The sequence below is a fragment of the Vidua chalybeata genome, chromosome 9, assembly GCF_026979565.1.
Source record: "Vidua chalybeata isolate OUT-0048 chromosome 9, bVidCha1 merged haplotype, whole genome shotgun sequence".
Taxonomy (NCBI): Eukaryota; Metazoa; Chordata; class Aves; order Passeriformes; family Viduidae; genus Vidua; species Vidua chalybeata.
The window spans coordinates 31,385,925-31,403,409 of record NC_071538.1 but is presented as its reverse complement, the minus strand read 5'-3'; the positions used below and the strand labels follow the sequence as shown (position 1 = coordinate 31,403,409).

The 17,485-nt window shown below is 42.9% G+C and overlaps 1 protein-coding gene across 6 annotated transcripts in view; it reads right to left on the bottom strand.

The window, feature by feature from the left end:
• Positions 1 to 17,485, bottom strand: part of RABGAP1L (RAB GTPase activating protein 1 like) — a 231,670-nt gene that overhangs the window by 14,623 nt on the left and 199,562 nt on the right. For 5 of the 6 annotated variants that reach the window (XM_053950355.1, XM_053950356.1, XM_053950358.1 and 2 more), the window contains one exon: positions 3,962 to 4,054. In XM_053950355.1, the coding sequence (XP_053806330.1) occupies positions 3,962 to 4,054 (93 nt within the window). Of the gene's footprint in view, positions 1 to 921; positions 3,703 to 3,961; positions 4,055 to 17,485 lie in introns of those variants that run through there. The other variant, XM_053950357.1, reaches the window with a different exon arrangement.

Below are 17,485 nucleotides of genomic sequence, written 5' to 3'. Positions count from 1 at the left end.
TTTGGGTTTGTGCTGCAGAAGGTGTTGATAGGATAGAGATGGTTTGGTTATTGCTGAGCAGGGCTTGCACAGAGCCAAGGCCTTTTCTGCTTCTTGTACCTCCTCACCAGTGAGGGAGCTGGGAGGAGACACAGCTGATCCCAACTGACCCCAAGGGATAGTCCAGACCATATGGCATCACGCTGAGTATGTAAAGCAGGGAGAAGGAGAAAGCAGCAGGGACCTTTGGAGTGATGGCATTTGTCTTCTCAAGTCACTGCTATGTGTGATAGAGCCCTGCCCTCCTGGAGGTGGCTAAACAACTACCTGCCTGTGGGAAGGGGTGGCTGAGTTCCTTCTTTTGCTTTATCTACTGAACTGTCTTCATCTCAACCCACGAGTTTTGTCACTATTCCTCTGGGGATTCTCTCCCCCATCCTGCTTGTGGTGGAACGAGCAAGCAGCTACCCGAGTTGGTGGCTGGGTTAAATCAAGACATCCAAACCCCAGACCTCTGAGTGTGAACAGCTCCTCAATGATGGAATGAAAACACTGATGAGAATTCACTTTCTGGATGTGAGCAAACTGAGGTCTTCATAAACCCAATGGAAAGGGCTTTTGATACTGGAGGAGCTCCAAAGGAGAATCCCGTGAACCTCCATCTAGAACCCAAAAAGCTTTTACAGCAAGCGATCCAGGAAAGCCTCTCATGGTAAGCAACACAGAGGCTCCTGGAGGCAGTTGTGTTTTCTGTTTGGTGACTCTGGAGAAGCATTCCCACAGAGCCCCAGCAAAATTTTTAAAGAAACAACAGACAAGGTCCCACAACAAAAGTCATCATGCTTTTCCTCATGATGATTACATTCAGTTGCCATGACTGAATAAAAATGACCAGTGTATTAATTTTTGCTTCTCCTTCAAAACACAGAGAAGGCTATTATGTCCACATTACACATTTATTCACACAACTTCTCCATTGCACATGGAGGTCAACAGAAGAAAAGGTGGACCAGAACAGCAGCATCTGCTTGCAAAACTCCAGCCCTTCTTGGAACAACTATATCCTCTTTATTTTAAATCAGTTCCCAGGCTCACTTCTGGAATTTTCTCATCAAGTCAACCCAAATCTTGTTACATGAGGCATTCTCAAACACAGATATAAAACTCCATAATATTTAGAAAAACATCAACCTGAAATCTATTACTATTTTTTCTACACATATGACTCACTTTACTTCCTAGCTTCTATAGGGAATTTGCAATTTAACTAAAAGTTACGAAATTTGGTGACAAACAACAATTTAGAACATATTTCACTTTTGCACCTTTCAAAAATCTGACAAAAATATGGTAATTTGTTATAAGCAATGGAAACTAAAGTAAACACATGTCCAGAAAAACTTGCACTTTTCCTTAATAATACTTGTAAGTACAGAATGAAACAAACACCAAAAATAATGCCACTCTTTAATACTGCTCTTCTGGTAAATCAAATCACAACATGTAAAATTTGTGCTGGGCAGGAACTGCTGCGTGTTTAACACAGCTCATGGGAGCACATGAATTTAACCTGTCAGGCAAACACAACTGGTTACTGGGCCAGACACTGTGAAACCAGCCCATCTCCCTCTCGAGAGGCCATCAAGGCACTTCCTCTGAGGGCTGTGTCACAGGGAGGTGTGAATCAGACATCCTTCATCACACAGAATCACTGTGTCTCTGTGGGCCTGATAAATTTCTGCTGGTAACAACAACTCTAAAATCTACAGCTAAAAACTATCAACCGATTTAAAGCTCTTTTCCTTCTTGACCCATACAAGGAACAATCTGCAGGGATCTCTATTCCAGTGATCCCATCCAAGAAACACCCCCTTCCTAGGCAGCAAAAACCTCACACTTGGGAAGGGAAACTGTAAAAATTACAAGGTTGTAGGGCAGTGGGGCACAGCCCACAGAGCAGGAGTTGACAGCAGTGCTGTGCTTGTAGGCAAGGCTGGCTTTTGTCCTTTCCCAAGCCAAGCCTGGCTGCTGGAAGCCCTGCACAGGTGCTGCCCAAATGAAATTCATCTCTGACCATGCAGGCTGCAGAGTGCTCCCCTAAAGGACAAACAAAAAGCAAGGCTGGCTCTCCACGTGCTGCCTGGGAGGATCCACACAAGTGACATTTTCTTGCTGCCCTTTGGAAACACTCCTGAAATGTCAGTTCCTACCAATCTCAACTTCACATATCAATACAATTTAACAAACAAGACAAGGAACAAAGAACATTTACAAGCATTTTTCCATGACACCCATCAGCTGACGAATGTGTCCAGACTTTGAAGTTAATATACAACTAACCTATTACAGGGACTCTCTACTCACAGCATCCTTAAGAGGATCAGACCCAATACAGCTTAATAAAAAAATCCACAGTGAATTTCAAAAGCGCAAGCCAAAACCCTGGGCTGTGATCTTGACTGTGACAGTGACTCACATAACAAGAGTCACTTCCTACATCCTCATTTGCAGCTTGGGATAATGTTCTTCACCGTGCATTGACCAGGATTGAGTTAATATGCTTCCACCGAGCTTTAAAGAACCCTTATTTGTTTCCTAAGCATTATTTTAATTCCACAGTACTGTAAGTGAACCACTAGGAAAATACTTAAAAGTTAATCAGCAGCCACTTGTGTTTTTTTCCAAATAGGTCATACTTGCTATTGGCTCTACAGCAGCTACAGCACTCCTAAGTCTCATAAACAATAAAATCTCCACTCTTTGATGGCAAAAAACCTACACTTAAAATACAATTTTCTCACAGACAAATGCTTTTTTAAAAGAACAAAAAAGAGTCAGTTTGACTTCATACCTGTAAGTTTTCTTTGTCACATTTATGAATTAAGGCACACTCTCTCACCACAGATTTCCATACTCTGGTTTTCTGAACGTGGTGCACTTTTCTTATGTTTACAGGTCATGTCAAGCCTGTGGCACTCTGTGTGATTATTCACCCCTCCACACCCTGGAAGACTCCATAACAACCACAATGGCACTAACATATTAAGGCACAATGAAGAACAGCAAGCAAACAGTACAAGGATATGTAAGAAATGTCAGTTCCCAGCTGTCCTGGGCAGCGGGCAGTAAAGTGCTTCAGCCCTGGCAGCTTCACCTAGAGCAAACTGAATTGTTCCAAACAGAGCGAGGAATAACATGATCCCAACCTCTCAATAACGTCTGTGCCCAGAGACAGAGCCTCCAGCACACAAAATCTCTGGCAACAGAACGTAGCTGTGACAATGAAAGCAAATACATTGTAAAGATAAGCAAAGCTGACCTGAAATTGTAGTACTGCTCTTTTTCAGTGAACTATCAAGCTATCACATTAACAACTGAACCTTATTTCTCTGCTCCTTTAAAGAGGAACATCCATCACTATTAACTCTATTGCAGCAGTACCTCAGGACCCCAGAGGAGCTCTGGGTCCCACCATAATAGGTATTATCTTAACAAAAAATTACTGAAGCTTGGTATAAACAGGAATGAATAATAAGGATCGTATCAGCCAAGGAAGAGTTCATCTTCCAAAGTCTCTGTGGATGCCACTGCATACAGCTTGCACTAGAACAATGTGTATTTTCTCCTTTCTGTGTCTGTAGCTGAATCACCCTTTGTTTCTGCGGCTCATGAAGATCTCCCGTAATAGTGCAACAGCAGGAGAGTTACCTACAAACATATAAACTGAAAGAAGAAAAATATTATATGTGGCTACTTGCAGATGTCTTAAGAGTTACAAATTGTGATTGAAATATTCTTGGAAAAAAAGACTAAATCTAGAGTTTCAAAGTGCTTATTCAAGAAAGGGGATGAGTTCACCTTCACTTCCCTAAGGTCTGCCTTGGCACATCCCAGGGAGGTGAGCATGGTACACACACCTCAACTGCTGGAGACAGCTCACTCCTCATGAGATTCACCAAATTCCCATTTAGCATCCCCCTACCTTGTATCTGTCCATAGGATCTTCCTGCTGCAGCTGGCTCTCTCGCATTGTTTGGTACTCTCTCTCATATTTCTTCAGCTTTTTCGTTGGCACCTGTGGAACAGATTTGGGAAACATGCATTTAAAAATGAGAGGAATGCTGGAAAAGCTGACTGAAAGCTCTCCCTACAAACAGGAAACTGAGGAAGTGCTGGAAAGCTGCTGCTGAATAAAGTCTCTCCCCACTGTTCCCCCTCCCCTACTCATTAAGCCATGTCAAACACTTACCAATACAGCTCACATTGACAGAAATCTTTCTGTGCCCACTGCTGCTAATTATTCAGACAGTTAAAGGGAAACAAAAGTGGAGACATTTTAACAAGACTAACAAGAAGAAAAAAGCACAGACAAGTGGGAGAACAGGAAAGAGGAAAATACATTTTGATACATATGATTCACTGAAACACTGCTTTAGCAAGACAACTGTTAAAAGTGAGATGAGAACAAAGGAGTGCTCATACAAAAGGACCAGACAATTCCCTGGGGGAGATCCAAGTAATGGTTTTATTGCTGAGAGAGTATTAATGTCTAAATTACAGCCTGTGACCAATGCCCTCATGAAGTCTGGCATCAGAGCCCTCCTAGGCACAGATGGAGATGCTGCAGTGCAAGCGAGCGGAGAGGTGGCTCATAGAAATCACAAACAAATTTGGTAAACAGCCATGCAGAAAGGTCAAAACCCAGGCTGCTTGATCCTGGGAATGCTTCTACTTCAAACACTGATCAGAAGGAGCCTGTGTTCTTTTCAACAAAGCATGGGGAGCCTCTGCTTTCCCTTCACCTTTTGGCTGGGTATGCAGTGCTCCCATCTCTCCCTGGAGATCTCTGACAGCATTACTCAGGTCACCTGCTGGCAGCTGGAGAGATCCCTCACACCATGTACCACCAGGAGTATAAACACAGGCTTTCCCTTGATCTGTCATGCAGATACTCCTCTTGCCTATATTGATCATGTTTAGCTGCCTCCTGCTGTGAGGACATGCCACTGTCACCTTGCCTTAGGGCAAAAACTACTGCCACTGAGCAGAGATATGAGTTTCTGTGTAGTTTTGGAGCTGTTTTCTCTTTTCTGGTTTTCAGCCCAAAGCCTCTTTGCTCTGCAGCACCCAAAGGGACCAAGCAAGTGCACAGTGTTGCTGCAGAGGGAGGTGGAAGTAGCAAACATGGAAGCCATGATCTGCAAATCATTAATAAAGCAGCACCAATTCCTACAACTACTGATGGAATCTGAAATCAACCCCCTTAAAGCAAACAAAGAGAAAATGGTAAAGATAAAAACATGAAGTACATTGGGCAAACATACAAGAAAATTTCACTTTGATGACACTTAATAGGGCAAAACACCATGAAATGAAAGTGACTGAGAGATGCTTTTATAAATTTCAACTGAATAATCCTCCTAACACAAACCCAGCCAGCTTTGTCTTGGCTGCACCCTGTTCAGGCTATTTAATAACCATAAGAATTAGAAATAATTTCAGGATAGTATTTTAAATGAAATAAACCCATCACACATCCAAAGCCTGATCCATCCCCTCCTTTCACCAGAATTATTGGACTTTCATTTAGAGAACCAGACCAAGGCTCCCCAGCTGGGGTGTGATAAGGACACCCTCCAAACACAGTTCTCAGGTTCTGCTGTGGAGTTTTGTGCTCCAGTATGCAACCACCAGGAAATAAAGATAAATAAAAAGGAGATTTTGTGGTGCAGCACAGCAAAAAGGCACAACACAGCTGTAACTTAGATGATGATCTGTTCAAGCAAAGATTTTCCTGATTCTTGATGCTTTTCATTGAAAAGACTTTAAAGTGCATATAAGAACTAAGTTTCTCTACACAGGGAGACAGACAAGACTTCTGTTCACACAGCCACGTAAGAGCTTCAGAAAGAATCCTGCCATCGGAAGGAACAAGAGATGTAAGAGAGATTTTGTGTCTGTAAATTTGTGTTGTAAGTCTGTGTGTCTGTAAATAGATTTTGTGTGTGTAAATGGGGAGATAAGGGTGGAAAGTGAAGGTAAAAATTGCACAGTCACAACCCTTTACCCTCCTATTCTTCTGTGAGCAGTGCTGCTCACCTTAGCCTGACACTGGGTGTTGGGGGCTTCCACCTCTCACAACTATCAACCATTTCTTAATTGCTTGCTAATTCATTCCATCAACCCTTCTTATCTATATGCTCTCCTTACTTGCTTGTATTTCAATTCACAGCAGTGAGCAGGACTGTGTGGCTCCTCTGGGGCCTTGGAGGCATCAGCTCCCTCCTTCAGCACCACAGGAGCCATCCACAGCTGTGGCCTGGGCTGAGGGATGGCCTCTCCAGCAAGGGAAAAGCACAGCAACACTTTCTTAGGAATGCTGACAGTAAATAATACCTGAAACAAGCATCAGATCATGCAAGCATCAGGTGTGACAAAGAACACAGTTTCCAGCTCTTTGAAAGATGATAGTGACTGCTGCATGTCACTATCTATTTATGCTACAAATCTTGTCTTGACACTGGGAAGTACCTAAATACAGTGAAAATCTATCTTAAGGGGAACTCCTACCAGAAACCAGTCCATACTAACTCACTTATCTTGTAAAACAGAAACTGGAGCAAGTATGCCCAAGAACTTTGGCAGGGACTACACTTCACTACTACTGTCTATTCTGCCACATTTCTCAAAGGAGTTTGATAATTTATTATAGCACTTTCTTCTTCTGAGTATACACTAATAAATGGAAAAAAAATTTAAAAGCCCATTTCTGTATTTCCCAATTTAATTCCCTGAAACAGTTTGTGAATTCAACAAGGGATTTCTCAGTAAGCACTTCCATAAGTAAGTGCATATTGCTAGCCATGCTTCAGTCTTCATGAACTGATCCTGAACAAAGTGCTCATAAATTCTCTGTAAAAGCTTCTGCAATATCGATTCCTTTTTTCTTTCTTTAGCACCATGGGGTATATTGGCTTGAACTGATGGTTATCAAATTTAGGAGACTCTTACAGTGTATAAACATTCCTCATAACTGTTTATCTCAACTGTTTATCTTACCTCATTGAGTTTTTTTATTTTATTGCTTTCAAGTATAAAATCATGTTATAAGTAGTTATATGTAGTAGGGAAACACCCATGCAGAGCATCTTAATAAAATATCCACACAGAAGAACTGAACAAGCAAAACCTCTTTCTGAAAACAACCAATGGCACCAAATGCTTGAAAGACTCACTGCATCATGGAAGAGAAACAAAACCACTTTGGTTTTAGCTGCCCCTGTTCAGACAGAGCTGGAGAGATTTGCTTCACTTCCTTGGGCAGTACTGGGCATGGACAGTGTATATCAGCACCTGCTCAGCTTCAGGAGACCCTTCCCTCATTCTGTGATTTCTTCAGCTGTTTACAGGCAGCTCAGCCTGACCTTGCTGGATTCATAAATCACACCTATGACTCCTTCCTCCCAAATGTTTCATTGCTCTAATGCAGCCAGAGCACTCAGAGGAGACAGTTATCGCTGTGTTCATTTGACAGCCAAGGAAATGGAAGCAGAGATGGGAAGTGATTTCCTGAACATACTGCAGACAGTGAGAGGCTGATCCAGATAGTAAAATCCTATTACTTGATTTCTGATTTCCAGCACCACCACAATGCCAAACTGAGCAGGGGATCCCTTTCCCAGTTCCCCACTTCCTTTCTCTATCTAGCACTGCATTAACACTACAAAAATACATTGTCCCACCACACTAACAATGTAGCCAGTGTTCTCTAATCTCCTCACTCTTAACACTTTATTCTCTCTAGTTCTCTCTAGTTCTTGCCTCAATGTAAAAGAAGAAAAAAAAAAAAAGAAAAAAAAAGTCAATTTCACAATGAGGCTGGGTTCTGTGAGTGTTGGGTGAAGTCTGTGAGCTTTAAACAGAAGCTCAGCAGATTAGCAATAAAAAATTTCCAGTCACACACAGCATCTTAGTTCACACTCAAAATTGTGCTATTTTGTTCCAGTTAATACTTTATATTTGAAATACAACTACATCAAGTTTCAGGAAGGAAGCAGCTCTATTTTAAGGAATACAGCTCCATTTAAGTACTTTATTAAGCCAAATGAAGGTTGCAGTGTAACAAAATTATATTAAAAAAAAACTGACTTGGTGCTACTCATCTGTGCAGTCATAACTATGGGCAACTGTACCATCTTTTCCTTGAAATATGGTTGGCCAAAAGGAATGAAGAGTATCCTGCCATATCTGTCTAGGAATAAGGCTCAGAAGTAGATAAAGCCATTTGTTTTTCTCCTGGGAGGAGGCAGTAATGAAAAAGAAAGAATAAACCCCACAGTACTATGCTGACACAACAGACTTTCCCCCTGGACTGGACTTTAAAGGGGGTGAATGGGATATATTGTACTTAGCTATTATGCAGTATAATCTGAACAGCTGTGTCTCCAATGGGATCTTAGCCACAAGCATGAAATCTGAAAGGGAAAATTGTAATTTCTCACAGAACTCTATTTGGGATGGGTATTCTGCACAGAAAACCTGCAACATCCATTTGTAAAAATTAATGTAGGATTTACATCAGCTGCCTAAAAAGAAATTCCAGGCTGGAGCACAGCTTGAAGAATTCCCAACTCTCCTTCTGACACCATAATGGGAAGGGCTCACTGGCAACAGGCTGTTTGTTTCACCACCAGTTTGAAAGCCTTGGAAGAGACCTCCTCCAGCGTTTTCACCATGCTGACAGTATTCCATTCATCCCACACATCCTGAATTCAACCCCACTGTGAAGCTCATTCAGCACCATCTAATCCCTGGGTTTTGGGGCACAATAAAAGCCCCAGCTGTCAGATGCTAGTTTACCATCTATGCCAGAAGGAAGGAGTTGTTCCCTGAAATTCCTTGGAGAGATGTCCTGCTGAATGCATGCCTGAGCATCTGCTGCACAACAGCATCTCTCCACCTCGTGTTTGGAAACAGAACTGAGAGAAATGCCCTTTTTATATCAGCAAAACAGCTCCACCCCAGCACACCTGAGTATCCCTTCTATGCAGAGGGAGATGTTTCTTCTTGCGCATGTCACCTCCTTGCCAGCTCTGCACGTTTAAGAATTCCTGAAGAGAGTCTTCAGGATTACAGAAAGCCAACCTGAAAGCCACCTGAAGGCAAAGGAAACCAGCATTGCTGTGAATTTTGTTTAATTTCTCTGCATTAGTCCATTATCAAAATGTCTCAATTGCAATGGCACATTCAAAGGAGTTTATAGAGACAAGAGAAAGGCAGGTTGCATAATTTACAGAGCACCTGCACAATTTACTGTGATTCAAGCCAGCAGCAGCAGAGTCAGTGATGCTGGATCATTTCCAACACCAGATCCTTTAGTCAGATTTTAATCTCCACAATGTATTTCCATTCACGAGAATCCACTGAACCAGGTATAGCCCATTATTCTTCTGCAGCCCTGCTGTTTAAAGATCTGCTTAGTTAGGCTCAGTTAGCAAAACATTTAACTAAGAGTAAGCTGAGACAGAGAGATGTTCAATAAGCCCCATTGTACATCAGTCCTGCAGCAACACAGGAAAAGAGAATGGAATTTGGATTCCCTGAATTGTAACTCTAAACACCAACGTGTACTTTCACACTGACCACAGAGCTTGTGTTTGAGAGGCTGCAGGGGAACCTACGTCTATGGGCCAAGGAAAGGATGAAAAAAGGCCAAGGAAAGGATGTTTTGCCTGTAGCAGATGCTTTTCAGAATCTCAAAATGTCTTTCTGCCATCAAAAATTCATTTTCATTTTGACACATGCAAGGTTTATTATCCACTTCAATTCTCTTTGTTTTAGGAAAGAAGAGACACCCTGAGTGGCTGAAAAGCAGTGCTTGGAAATGGCTGATTATTTTCTGCACTTGCAGCTGATGTCTCACAGCTCCCCCAGACACAAGTGCTTCCTTCTGCACAGCTGAGGGCTGCAGAGTGAGACACATACCAGGAAAGGAACAACCAGAGCCACTGCCAGCCAGCACACTGTTTGCATTTCAATGGCTCTGGGCAACAGGAATCCTGTGGGGAAGGACATCAACATCAGAAACATTCTAGATGGAAAATATCTGCTTACAGGTCATTTTCATTATCTGCCCTAATTTAGAGAATGCCTGAACAATGAGACCTCTGCTACCCAGGACTATCCAGGCTAAATGGAACTACTTGTACATGCAACAGCCACGGTGAGGACTGGGTAACTGGGAGAGTGATGCTGCCCAGCCATGTAAGCCAAGGCTCTGCTCTGGGTAACACTTCCTATAAGCAGCAGCTGTTTTTCCAGCACAGGATTTACTCATCAGTTTGTACCTCATAAACATAACAGCTCCAGGTGGTTCTGTGCCTTACATATACACCCCTTTTGATGTACAGCATTTGATGCTGAAGGTTTTAAGTCTCCTTGGTGACTGTGTGAAATCCAGCTCTTAGCTCTCTCCACCAGAGGTACACAGTTCATTCTGATTGAGATCTAACCTGTGTCCACCACAATTCCAGAGCTTTGGTCACATTTCTTAGCACATCACAGCAAGAGAGAGAGAGCAGCAAGCAGGATGACACACACACAGCCTTCACCGCCATCCCTGTGGCAACAGAATCAAAATGCAGGAGAAAGAACCAAGGAATTTTCTCACATCACAGAGCAGGAAACGGCCTCTTCCCAGCTACATGGTGATAGGGTTCACTTCCAGCCATGTTTATTCTGGAACTAACACAGACCTACAGCACAACTGCCAACACAAGGCCAGCAACTTATCAGTGCCAAGGTTCAAACCAGTGTTTTTACCAAGGCTTTACTGTAAAACCCATCTCATTCAACGTATTTAGTCCACAGAGTGCACAGCTTTCAGCTAATAAACCCCTCCTCAACACATATTCTGAAACCTGTTGCCTGCAAGACAAGGTTCTGATTGTGCTGAATGACTGAGCCACATCTTGTCTCCTGTCACACTCTGTGTCCAGCAAAAGATGAAAAATAATCTACTTCCAGAGGTGGAGGATGGGTGCTAGATGACAACTCTGAACCATATGCCCAGGTAATCAAAGATTCTTGCAGCATTCTTTGAGCACACATTCTATGTGTTAATATTATTTTAGATCAACTCTGAGTCACAGTTTAAAAAAAAAAAAAAAATCTTATTTGCGTCTTAAAATCAGCATCAGGTTTCTCTGATGCATGTGGAGGTCTTTGATGCTCAAACCTGTCATTACTTTTATCAATATTTCAAACCTACAAGTTACTAAGAGCAATTACTTTTTAGTGCATTACTCCACTAGCAGAAAATAGATGCCTTTTCCATATTAAAACTGAACCATTGTGGACTTGCTGGAGTAGGTCCAGGAGGCCATGGAGATGCTCTGTGGGCTGGAGCACCTCTCCCTTGAACACCAACTGAGGGAGCTGGGGTTGTTCAATCTGGAGAAGGGAGGGGTCTGGGGAGACATTAGAGCCCCTAAAGGGGCTCCAAGAGAGCTGGAGAGGGACTTTGTACAAGGGGTGGAACAGCTTCACACTGCCAGAGCACAAGGATAAATTAGATATGAGGAAGACATTCTTCATTGTGAGGGTGAGGAGGCACAGAGGCAGGGACACTTTTCACTATCCCAAGCTGCCCCACCCCTGGAAGTGTCCAAGGCCAGGTTGGAGAGGGCTTGGTGCAGCCTGGGATAGTGAAAAGTGTCCCTGCCCACAGCAGGGAAGTGTATCCAAATGGTCTTTAATGTCCCTTAAAACCTGTGATTATATAATTCACTACAATCTTTAATTACAAGCTCTATACAATCTATAATTAATATTATATATTAATATATATAATATATATATTATATAAAATGTAGGTAATAGATAATATATAGTATATATTATCTTATGTATTTTCTATTATATATATATAATATTAAAATAATTAATAAAGTTCTATACAATCTATAAGCTCTATACCATCTATAATCTATACAATTTATTATTACAAGCTCTACAATCTGCTTTGTTATACCAAATACTTTTATCTATATTTCAGCACCTAACACAGCTTCATTCTCTAAAAGTCTTGCCTTTTTCCTGCTTATCCAGCTCCATAAACAAAATTGCTAATACCCTAAAAAAAGCCACACATTAAATGATCAGCATTTTGAAAATACAAGTGGGACAGTGTCCAAGGTATCAGCAAGGCTCAGTGAAGCCTGGCACAGCCTTTCAGTGCAACAATCAATCCATGCCCTGCTCTGTTATCTCACTGATCCTTCATCTGCCAAGAAGGTTCCCTCTACACCTTGAATGAGGCTTCAGGTTTTGTCTTATGTTGCATCTTCCAGCCTCTGGACCTGCAGGATGCCTTGGCACAGAGCTGGCAGGGAGGTGGAGGAAGGGAAGGGCTGTTTAAAATCACTTTTTGGCCATTGATGTAGTTTGAGCAGCTGCCTGGAAGTATCCATGGGGATGGGACTGCACAGCTGCACAGCCCATCAGCACCCAGAGATACAAAGGAGCTGTTCCAGTTCCCAAACCTGTATATACAAGGCTGCTGTGGTTTTGTTTTGTTGGGTTTTTTTTAACCTTCTGCTGCTCTCCCTGCCCCAGCTATGGTTCTACCAGCACTACCAGCCACCACTACCACATGCCACAGAACTGTGCTCATCCATCACGTTTAGCTGAGAGGCTGCCAGGCTCATCATTTCCCAATGCACTCCAGACCTGCCACTTCATCACCCAGCACAGAACATCCCAACAGCACCTTAAGCATTGACAGAAGCAAGGAGTTTGTCAGGCAGGAGGGGCTGAAAGTAAAAGATGAAATGTGTCCATGCTGCCAGCTTCAGCAGGAAAGCCAAGCTGCTGCCACTGAAAGGAGCCCTGCAAGGGAAAGAGCTCCCACACAGAGAGCAGACACTTCCTTTGGGAAACAAAGCCAGCAAATTACCAGCAACGTCTGGCTGCCACGATTTTTACCCTCTGGTACAGCAGCAGCAGAGAAGCAGCAAGCCATCTTCTCTTCCCCTGAGCTCTCTGTCCTAGTGCTGTCTATTCCTTATTCCTCTGGCCATGGAAAGAATGAGACCTTTGGTTCTGAGATAACTGGATTCTTGTTATCCTGTTCCAGTATTGCCTGACCTGCTCTGGAAGTTCAGCCTGGACAATCAGCGTGTTCATTCTTGCCTGTGCACTGTGGTCTCCAAGGTAACAGACAAATATTCACAATATCTTACGTATGCCTTGATATCCTAACTTGGGATCACTTTGGCAACTCTGCCTTGAAGCAAAAGCACAACTCTATACACACAAAGCATCGCCTTGGCACAGCTGACACGCGTCTCTAAATCAAACCAAAATTAAAAAATCTAAATCAAAAATCTGGATTTTTCTAGAAGCCCACAGTTTATAACATCAGCAACCACCATAACCAGCAGTCCAGTCAACACAGATGGCTGGTTTTCAGTGAGCTCATGTTGACACAGGTAGAAGGAAGCAATAAAGGAAAAAAATATATTACACTGTGCATGAAAGCACAAACCCAAGAGGATAAAACCCACTGAAATACATTTTCCAATCTCAGCACAAAGTAAGCCAAGTTCTTCTGAGAATTGGGTTCAAAAAGAAAGTAGTTTGTAGACATTGAAGACAGAATATTTGTAACTAATATTTACCTGCATCGTCTAGTAATTATGAAACTGGACTTCTGTAAAGAGCTAAAATTGCCTTTTCATCTCATTTCAGCACTCCTTTCAAAGTCCATGAACTTACTTGCCACATATAACCAAAAACATCTAGAAACTTATTTCAAATTTCTTCCCCTGAATGAGCTCGTAATGATGACAGAAACAAGCTGTTTCTCCAGTGCCCAGAAACATTTGCATTGATTTCCCGGATTTTTTTTAAGAAGAGAATGAGGAAACTTCAGAACATTGATGGCCTTCTTTTGAATGTTTCAAAATTCTATTGCTATTTATAAAATGCGTATTTGAGACGTTACTTAAATAATTCTTTCTTGATCCAATGACAATAAAAAGGCAGCAAGAAGAGGGTGTTCAGATATGAAGAGAAATTAAACAGAGAATAATACAGGTTATTATTTGGGAACATTTTAAACAGTAACTCAAACTAAATGAAGAAAAAAAAGTTCAAATTCTTCTTTGAATTCCATTAGGCTGGATGGTATTCTAGATGATATAGGAAAGAAGAAGATTTCTAAGTGTAGATCAAATGCATTAAAAAATACAGCTCAAAAATAATTATGGTTCAGATGAGTCACAATGGTCCAGAAAACAGCTCAGCTCTAACCAGTCTGCAGGTTTTTTTTGCAGGGCAGAAGTACTGACAGAACAAGCAGAAGATAGATCTGGTCCACTCTTGTTTTTTATAGTAAATACTTAAAGCAGTAAAGATTCCCTTAGACCAAAATCCCTGTATGGAAATAACATTTAAGCACCACAAATCAACCCATCTGGATGACTTTGGCTGGCAAGATGAAACCAAGAACCCACACAAATACTCTGCAGAGCTGATAAGGATCTGGCTAAAAAACTGGTTCCATGCTAACATCACGTTATAAACTCTAGGACCCATTTTTCTCTTTATCTACAGATCTGCCTGCCTACATTGGAAAAACAGAAGCCTGCCAAGTTGGCAACCTCCCTTGGAATGGAAAACACGACCCACTTCCCTCTGAATTACTGTAACTCTGAAATTATGGGGCTTTCATGGCGTAAAATCAGGCGACCCACAACGAGAAGAAATGATGTCTGGCTCCAGATCAGAAGGCTGAAGGATCTGCTTTATTAACACTATACTATATTACATTAATATACAATTTGAAGAGAACCTATACTATTCTACATACTTCTTACTTACCTAACTCAAACTCGTGATTCCCTGCTGAGAGTCCGAGCCACAGCTGGACCCGATTGGTCACTGAACCCAAACAACCTTCACCAGAATCCAACCCAGCAATCACTTCAGGTAAACAATCTCCACACCACATTCCACATGGGGAAAACAAAGGAGCAGAGATAAAGATTGTAAGATTGTTTTTTCTTCTCTCTGTGCTTCCCCTGAGAGACAGAATTTTGTCCCTCTGTCCAGAGAATGTGAATGTCACACTTTCAGGCAAAGATATGGAAGGGGAATATCAGTTCTTTACTAGAAAAAAAAACCAAAAACAAAACAAACAAACAAAAAAAAAACAAACCCAAAAAAAACCCCAAAAAACCCCCACCAAATTATACATATGGCATGCACAGCCAGCACAAAGAGATGGAAAAGGGGCATGCTTGGCAAACTCATGGCAGGCAGGTGCTGCTGCCTCTCCAAAAGGCGAAACAGGCTCTAGCAGGGACCTTGGAGCAGTGGCTGGAATGACAGAGGTAGGCACACCTGGGGTGACAACCAAAGCTTAGCAAAATCTCCAGAGCCATGCCAGGAGCTGCTGGGTGTGCAGGTGGGCAAGGGGTGTCGGGTAAAAGTGTAGCAAAAAGCCCAAAGCAGCGCAGAAAACAGCAGGGCTGGGCAGCAGCAGCCAAGCTCCTGCAAGCAGCTGGGAGATACTGCCCCCAGAGGGGGTGGGGGTCGGGGTCAGGGTCAGGGTCAGGGTCCCCACCCTTGTGAGGGCGGGTGTGGAAAAGGTCCCAGGTCAACAGCTGCTCCTGCAAGCAGAGGCTCACCCATGATAAGGAGATGCAGTTCTTATAGATCAATAACGAGATGACCGGCCCTCCCAATTAAGGGATGAATATTGTGTGTATGTTAAGAGAAGCTTTACTCATGTATAGTTATGTTATTGTAGTTTGTTGCTCAGATGTCCTCTGTTCTCCCCACAGTCCCCTTTCCCCTGCATTGCTGCCACCAGACAGCCTGGGCTGTCCGGGACGTGTGAAGGGAAGGTGTGTACCTGTGTCCCTTACATGGGGCAGTTAGGAATGGGACAGCTTGTTGCTGGGAGGGCGCAGCATGGCAACACCTCACCTCCTAACAGGTTGCAAGAAAAAAGCCTCCACCAATAAATGAGAAGAGTTGACAGACAGACTTTGGGAGGGGCCAGGGTAGCGTGAAACAACCCAGGGTATAAAAGGCAGAGCAGCCATTTTATACACGAGCCGACGGCTGCCAGGTCACCTACTCTCAGTGCACGCTGTTCTTTTTCCTTACTCAGTCCTTTGTTGGAGTTTGTTAAGGTTTTTAATAAACTTTTGAAATTTTTAAAAGTGAGCGTCGCTTCTCACACAGTGAAGAACAGAAGCACTCAGCAGTGGCAGCGAATCCTCTGGGCAGCAATAGTCCTGACACACCTGTCCCACTCTGGTCCCGAGAGAGAGCTCACAGCTGAGCCCAGCCCCTCATCCCCAGCCAAAGTCTTCACAGCACCTCTGCACTTCCCAAAGCCCCCAGCTCACAGAGAGTAGCAAACTGCACCCTTCCTCCTCCTCCTCCTCCCAGCCACATCTTTTGTTTCTCTAAATATCTAAGTATCATCTCTTAGGTAACAAATGGGAGAAAATTCCCTGAGAGAAAGAAAAAAAAAGGAAAAATCCTAACCTCTAACTCTGATAAAAGTAACTTCACAGTTTTAAGAGTCTTCTCTAGCGCTTCACTACTACATGAGGGATTTATTTTCTTAAAACCCAAGACCCTCCAAGGAGTATCCAACAACCATAAAGCATGAATTAAAAACTCAGGAAATGGGTCAAAAAGCCATTGTGAAAGGCTTTCATTTTGGTCAATGACATTCTGGGCCTCATCAAAGATCCAGCACTATCAAACACTACATCAGTGGCCTGCAAATGAAAGATACAATCCAACTAATAGAATTTGCAAATGTCACATGGAAAGAAAGAACAGTGCAGAAGAAGAACTAGAAACTGTATAAACCTGCAGAAATACTTCAATTAAATTATTTTTTTAAATGTTCATTGCATCAATACTGGTAGTTCAGCTCTATGAGCACCTGCGTTGGCACTGCTCAGGAGGACAGAGATCAGTGTGGGACTGGGAATAAGCACTGGTACAGAGAGAAGGGAGGAAATAACAGATCACCTTACTGCCAAAAATGTAACTCTACTGTCAGAACCAGGCTGCAGCAGAGGCTGATGTGAGCCCTGGGATGCACAAGGGTAGGGGAAAGGAAACTGACCAGGGAAGGTCAGCCCTGGATTGTCACTGAGACCAATACTGTAACACTGCATCTTGTCCTGGGAGATGCAGCTGGGGAAAAGACTGAAGGGGATGTAGAGCAGAGCCCCTGAAATGTTTGGGCAGAGTGTAAATGCCTTGCAGTGAGAGCTCAAAATCCTCAGCACAAGGGAGCTGTTCCAAAGACAAGGCAAGAGAATTGGGACAGAATCTGGCAGCTCCTGCCCACAGAGGAGGGAGGGACTGTGGTGGGGACAGCTCCTCGAGACACCCTGAAAGCAGGATCCATGCTTGTGCTGGAAAGGAAAGGGTTCAGATGAGGATTGGATCTGTGGAAAGAGCCAACTGC